Genomic DNA, 7,500 nt, shown 5'->3' with positions numbered 1-7,500 from the left:
CCCTGTTTCTGCTCTTTACACATTTCACTCCATTGTCCTCATATTACTGCTGCTGCTATATTAAGTGTTCATGACAGTATTTTTGCACATGCAATACAGAACATACAGTATTAAACTGGTCGAGCTGCTTTTGTGTATTGTCTTGTATTGTTTATCCTGCACTGTCTTGTGTCTCACACTGTCTCCCCCCCCACCCACCCACCCAATTTACTCATTTTCTGTCACTAGCTTCTGCTCTGTTGCCAATAATCTGGTGATATTATAAGCCTACAGTGGACTAACAATTGACACTGTTGCAAATCAGTGTTACAGCACACTCTAGATGAACCTCTTTCTTCTCCATCTTAAACCCTGCTTAGACATTGTCCTCATAATGACTTTGGTCAGTGTGTGACACACTTCTGTCTAACATGAAGATCAACACACACTGACCGGCCTCTCGATGAGCTCAATGCAGGGCTGCAGGTCGAGACCAAAGTCGATGAAGTTCCATTCGATGCCCTCGCGCTGATACTCCTCCTGCTCCAGGATGAACATGGTGTGGTTGAAGAGCTGCTGCAGCTTCTCGTTAGTGTAATTAATACACAGCTGCTCAAACGAGTTGTCCTGGAGAGCAATTATCATAACCGTTAATCTCACCACTTAGTAATCATTTCTGATTTATCACAATGTGGTAAGAATGATTTCAGAACATTAGGAAATAGATTTGGATGTGTTCGAGTCTTCAGTTCAGTCTTATAATATTCATTATTTAAAACACATATTTCTCTGTTTTTCTAAACAGAAGATAACTGAAAAAAGGAATTCCACATGACAGCTATTTTAGTCCAGTTTGATATTGTAAACTATGATGAACATGTGAATTTAGTGAAAGTGACATTGTCATTCGCCTAAAACCTCTCACACCTCGAAGATCTCGAAGCCAGCGATGTCTAGGATGCCGAGAAAAGATGCTCCTTGACGTTTGGTTTTATCCAGAGCTTTGTTAACACGAGAAAGAATCCACCGGAACAAACGCTCATACGTTGCCTTTGCTAAAGCCTCCACAGCAAAATCAGCCTACACACACACACACACACACACACACACACACACAAACATAACGCAGGATGTATTTAATAACATTTGTTCTATAATCTTAAGACTTGAATGACAGCCCCGTGCTCGTAACAGTGTGCTGGTGCTACCTGCTCTTTGGTCTGAGCCTTCTGTACGACCTCTCGGCCGACTTTAATGCGTGGAGTCAGGATGGCCCGAGTGAAATCGGTCACATTGATGCCTGACAGGTGACAGACCTTCTGTGCCGCTGTGGGACAGACATTATTTTACTCTCTGCTAACAGATTTCTTGTCATTTTGTACAGCTTCTGTTTTTATTGTAAAAATCTCATGAAGTTACAGAAGTGTGTTTTGGTGTGAACTCTGACCGGTGTTGTCAGGCATGGTGGCCTGTTCCTGGTTCCTCTCTTTCTTAAACTCAATGTTGCCAAGCTGCAGCACTGTGGACACCACCTTCAGGATTCCTAAACACATCACACCCTAATTTACATTCAGCTTATTTATAGGTTTCATCTCTTGTCACATTGCTCGAGGATTTCCTTAGGTTGTCCTTAGATTTTACAGTAATTTTGCAGTCAATCTTCTTTTTATCTCAATTTTTAAAAAATCTCCATGGCAACCCTTTCCATTGGTTTGTTACCTATCCTTTCCTCTTCTGTTAAGCCCATGATGTTCATTGCCTCCATTGTTTCATCGTACATCTCATCGTCCTGGTTACCCGGGATCTGCACATGTCCTGCTACCAGGAAGCGGTAGTTATTGAAGTTCTCCAGCAGAAGTTCCTCTGGGGAAAGATGGGAAAGACCACATGATGGAGAGCAAGGAGAATGATCACACTGTGACTGTCTGTATTGAAGGAAACACCATCTGTGTGCTGACATACACACTCCTCAAGAGTGTCTGAGGCACATTTTGAGACTTTTGTGAAAGATCCCTGAACCACTGGACTGCTCAGACTGTCATAATATCAGGACTGCCAGAAAGATGATAAACACGTCCACTCTCTATTCTGGATACGCCCACGCTCAATGTCAAATACACCCACTCTCCATCTTTGACACACCCACTCTCCATCTTGGACACACCCACTCTCCATCTTGGACACACCCACTCTCCATCTTGGACACACCCACTCTCCATCTTGGACACACCCACTCTCCATCTTGGACACACCCACTCTCCATATTGGACACACCCACTCTCCATCTTGGACACACCCACTCTCCATCTTGGACACACCCACTCTCCATCTTGGACACGCCCACTCTCCATCTTGGACACACCCACTCTCCATATTGGACACACCCACTCTCCATCTTGGACACACCCACTCTCCATATTGGACACACCCACTCTCCATCTTGGACACACCCACTCTCCATATTGGACACACCCACTCTCCATCTTGGACACACCTACTCTCCATATTGAACACACCCACTCTCCATATTGGACACACCCACTCTCCATCTTGGACACACCCACTCTCCATCTTGGACACACCCACTCTCCATATTGGACACGCCCACTCTCCATCTTGGACACACCCACTCTCCATATTGGACACACCCACTCTCCATATTGGACACACCCACTCTCCATCTTGGACACACCTACATTACATTCACAAATCTACAGTCTTAGTTTGGAATGAAAATGAATACCTAGTGATGGATCATAACAGCTTCATTAGGCAGCTGTATATTCCTGGAAATGCCTCAGTATCGATCTGCTTTTAATGTTGGACTACTAGGATCCTTTGGACACTCTATTCTGCCACCCACAAATACCCCCAATTAATCCCAACCATGACCACCCCCACTAACACCCTCACCCACCCCAGACCCCACACCTTTTAATTTTATGACCCAACAGTCTAACTGGGATAAGGGCATAAACTCTTCAGCAGTCTTGATAAGAGCTTTAGTTACCACGCAGTTTGTCCTTGGCTCCTGCCACCATGTAGTAGAAGATATGGAAAGCTCTTTCTGTTTTGGCCTGTCGGATACAGCGAGACTTCTCCAGCAGGTCTGAAAGCTGTGCTCAGGAAACACACAGTTAGTGTTTGGGATAATTTTTATGGGGTTTTTAAATTCTGGTCTTTTTAAATTAAATTAATGAAAAAAATTAATTTAAATTTTTTAAATTTAAATTAATTCTGGTTTTTAAATTCTATTGGATGTTTTCCAATACTATCTTCCTTATGGGTTCCTTGTGAGTTTAAGGTTACGATTAAGATTTAAGGTTTTTATAAATTAGTCATTTTGTTTAGAATTTACGCTTTAAGGTTAAGGATTATATTTATCTTAGTAGTTTGGGTTAGTTGTGCAGTTTTCATGAAATATTTATTATTGTTACTGTTATAGTTTTGGTGTTTAATGTTAAGAATAAGATTTGTTTTGTGGTTAAAAGAATCTTGTGTGTGTGGTGTGTGTGATGTGTATGTGGTGTGTGTGTGAGTGTGATGTGTGTGTGGTGTGTGTGATGTGTATGTGGTGTGTGTGTGTGGTGTGTGTGTGATGTGTGTGTGAGTGTGATGTGTATGTGGTGTGTGTGTGAGTGTGTGTGTGAGTGTGATGTGTGTGTGGTGTGTGTGATGTGTATGTGGTGTGTGTGTGAGTGTGATGTGTGTGATGTGTGTGATGTGTGTGTGTGTGATGTGTGTGTGTGTGTGTGTGTGTGTGTGTGTGTGTGTGTTTGAGTGTATAAGGATACAGGTTTCAATATTTGCCCCGACGATGTAGCCTGTTACATCAAAGTTAATCCTGATGAATTTACCCTGTGGAAAAAGCAGAGGAATGACAGGAAGTTGAATGATGTCATGGAGTTTTACTTCCTGTCTGCTGAAGGAAGTGAACACTGTATATGTAGAAACTCACAAATCTTGAAGAATTGTCATTCTTAATGGTCTTGGCGTTACCAAATGCCTCCAGAATAGGATTGGCCTGCAGCAGCTGCTTCTCCAGCTCCCCCTACAGGCAGGAGAGAGAACACCAGGCAAAAAAACATATCGTTGTCATCCTTGTCCTCATCATCACTCACACACACACACACACACACACACACACACACACAGTCGTATATGCAGCCCGGCATGTTTACAGCAGAAATTTCCTGTTAGTCTGATTCTGATTCCTCTGTAAACTTTCACAATCAGACGGAGAATCTGCTGCTCAATCAGACAAACTGTTCAAGTTACGTCTTTAACTCACAAGTTTACAGTTTTGTATAAATCACTGTTAATGAAGCCCCAACAGTTAGCAGGTAACTAATCTTTAAAGTCTTAGCAAACTGATAGAAGTGTCTGTAACTGTAGATAAATGATATGTTTATATTTAAATAAAAACTAATCATTAAACCGTGATGATTTACAGCAGTGACTTCAGCTGCTGGGCTTTTCCTCACTCCTGCTCAACACGCTGAGTAAGTGGGAAGAGGACAAACTTGACAACATGAATCAGTCAGATGGGATTTATTATTTTACTTAACTACACTGAACTGTGTGAGAGACTCACCCTGATGTCAGAGAGGAAAGGGAAAAGGGCGATGTGTACCCAAGAGAGGAGAGAGAGCCGGAGGGGTGGAAGACACCAGAAACATCAGATGCTAACACAGAAATATAAAGAGACAAGGAGCAGGAGAACAGGAAATAAGGAAAGATAACACAGAGAGAGAGAGAGAGAGAGAGAGAGAGAGAGAGAGAGAGAGAGAGAGAGAGAGAGAGACAGTGTGTGTGTGTGAGAGAGAGACAGTGTGTGTGTGAGAGAGAGAGAGAGAGAGAGAGAGAGAGAGAGAGAGAGAGAGAGACAGTGTGTGTGTGTGTGAGAGAGAGAGAGAGAGAGAGAGAGAGAGAGAGAGAGACAGGCAGAGAGAGAGAGAGAGAGAGAGAGAGAGAGACAGGCAGAGAGAGAGAGAGACAGTGTGTGTGTGTGTGAGAGAGAGAGAGAGAGAGAGAGAGAGAGAGAGACAGGCAAAGAGAGAGAGAGAGAGGCAGAGAGAGAGAGAGAGAGAGAGAGACAGGCAGAGAGAGAGAGAGAGACAGGCAGAGAGAGAGAGAGAGAGAGAGAGAGAGAGAGAGAGAGAGAGAGAGATATGATGAAATAAAATGCACACTATTGTGACTACACCCTCCTCCAAACTGTCTCTCACACACACACACACACACACACACACACACACACACACACACACACACACACACACACACACACACAGAGTGTCTCCTGTGTGTGTTCTGCATGTGTTGTATTCCTGATGCTCATGTAACACTATTATGCATTATAAACTACAGTACAAGTTTAACAGAAGGAGTTATAACTACCTGTGTGTGATTAATATGTGTGACAGGAAATGACTTCATCCAGTCCAAAAGGAAGAACACTCTCATGCTCACAAACCAGGTGACACTGTTTCAGTGCCAGTGTATCGCTGACAGTGAAAGAGTTTAATCTCAGATGGGGGAAAAGACATCTGTCCATCACACCATTTTTACAAATTAAGATTTCTTTTAAGATTCTTTTGAGATTACAGTTTTAAGATGAGGATAAAATCAGCAATTTTCCTTGTGTGTCCCTCCATGTAAGACTTTCTCACACTCATCACGCTGTGAGTCGCGTCCAGTGGCTGGATATAAGGTGAACAACATGGTGCTGACAGTGAGAACCGTACACAGTCGTCCTGCTCAGTGCTCTATGTGAAGCTCTTCACGGCCCAGAGCTCTCTGACTAACCCTCAGATGGAGACATGCGCTCTTTCTCCTTCAAATGAATGACATTATTAAGAGTGAGCTCACGGAGACGGGTGTGTGTGAACATGTACACCACACACACAACATCTGTGACACGACCTTTTACACCTCATCTACATTTTATTCTTCTGCATTTTAAACTTTCAGTTTCGGAGACCAGAGAAAAGAATGAGTGTTTCCTTGAGATCCTTTAAACTGAAGAAAAAGACACTCTTTACAGATATAACACGATCTTTACCAAAGTGTCAGGAGAAGATAATGTTCAGACAGGAGATAATGTATAATGATCAAGGCACCGAGACCGAAAACAAAAACTAAACCCATCTGTATAAAGCTGTAACTGGACGTTTTTGCTGAAGCAGCTGTCAGCATGTCTGCGTTGTGAAAATGAACTTAAAAAGTTGAAATATAATACAACTTTTTTTTTTTTTTTACATGAGACACTGTGTCCATTTTTTGCCCTATCATGTCTTTGATGACGACGCCACCATCCCCTGACCTGTTGAAAATTGTACTGCAGCCACTAGATGGCGTCAATGTTGACTTGACTTCTGCCCTCAGCTGCTGTCATGTTGTCCACCATATATACAGTCATTAGAGCATGCAGGTTTCCAAATGTAACACACACACCCACACACACACACCCCCAACCCACCCACCCACCCACACACACACACATAAAGGAACTCCAGCATTCACTTTACTCACATAGGCCAACTGCTGTCCTGCATGCTGCTATTCAGGGGAAATCGATTAGACAGACGTTAAACTAAAGCCGTTTCTTTGTCCATTAAAGCGACAACACAACCAAGCAGCAGCTAATCAGAACAGAATGGAAGCTAATGTTCCAGTTAGCATCACATTCACTCTCAATTAACCACATTAACATTAGCTTAGCTGAGTTGTCTCTTTAATAATCCTGCTTGATTAGATTTTCACACACTCTCAGCACACACACACACACACACACACACACACACTCACACACACACACTCTCAGCACACACACACACACACACACTGCAGACTTAAATAATAGAATCATTTCATTATGATACTTTGTTCATCATTCAGACCTGAGTGTTAACCTTGAGCTAATAACTGTCATATAACTTTAGTAGAAAACACTAATATATTTATTACTGAAACTTTAGCTATATATACACAGCATTTTATATATTTAAGCAATAATATAATATACTATATATATATATATATATATATATATATATATATATATATATATATATATATATATATATATATATTTGCGTGTGTGTGTGTATGTGTGTGTGTGATACGTACAGTGCTTGTGTCTTTCTTGCCTTTATGCGATGATGCTACAACGGCCAAATACTGAATCACTTTCTTAGTGTTCTCTGTTTTACCTGCACCTGATTCACCTCTGTAACACACACACACACACACACACACACACAAATATATACAGAAATACAAACTATAATTAGCATGGGCAAAAAACTATATTAAAAACTATAATTAGCATGGGCACAGAGGGCAAATTCCCTCTAGAAATTCCCATTTCTAAACACACTTCCTGTCCTGATCATTAAACACTGTAGCAAATAAACTGAATGAATAAATTCAACACTTTTTAAACTATTTACTCAGAGCTTCATCTGAATGAGAATCTAAAACACAGAAAGCAGTGATTCATTGCAATTATTCAGCTGT

General features: G+C 41.7%; 1 protein-coding gene across 3 annotated transcripts in view; it reads right to left on the bottom strand.

Annotated features, from left to right (window-relative positions):
• Positions 1 to 7,500, bottom strand: part of myh11a (myosin, heavy chain 11a, smooth muscle) — a 28,230-nt gene that overhangs the window by 14,245 nt on the left and 6,485 nt on the right. The window contains exons 5-14 of one of the 3 annotated variants that reach the window (XM_060869123.1): positions 7,111 to 7,210; positions 6,514 to 6,540; positions 3,938 to 4,030; positions 3,774 to 3,837; positions 2,990 to 3,088; positions 1,699 to 1,842; positions 1,427 to 1,522; positions 1,188 to 1,306; positions 907 to 1,059; positions 433 to 606 (exon numbers count right to left, since the gene is read on the bottom strand). In XM_060869123.1, coding sequence (XP_060725106.1) covers positions 433 to 606; positions 907 to 1,059; positions 1,188 to 1,306; positions 1,427 to 1,522; positions 1,699 to 1,842; positions 2,990 to 3,088; positions 3,774 to 3,837; positions 3,938 to 4,030; positions 6,514 to 6,540; positions 7,111 to 7,210 — 1,069 coding nt within the window. The remainder of the gene's footprint in view (positions 1 to 432; positions 607 to 906; positions 1,060 to 1,187; positions 1,307 to 1,426; positions 1,523 to 1,698; positions 1,843 to 2,989; positions 3,089 to 3,773; positions 3,838 to 3,937; positions 4,031 to 6,513; positions 6,541 to 7,110; positions 7,211 to 7,500) is intronic. The other 2 variants (XM_060869124.1, XM_060869125.1) reach the window with 2 other exon arrangements.

Source organism: Tachysurus vachellii, chromosome 4 (genome assembly GCF_030014155.1).
Source record: "Tachysurus vachellii isolate PV-2020 chromosome 4, HZAU_Pvac_v1, whole genome shotgun sequence".
Taxonomy (NCBI): Eukaryota; Metazoa; Chordata; class Actinopteri; order Siluriformes; family Bagridae; genus Tachysurus; species Tachysurus vachellii.
This window is presented reverse-complemented; position numbering and strand designations above follow the sequence as displayed.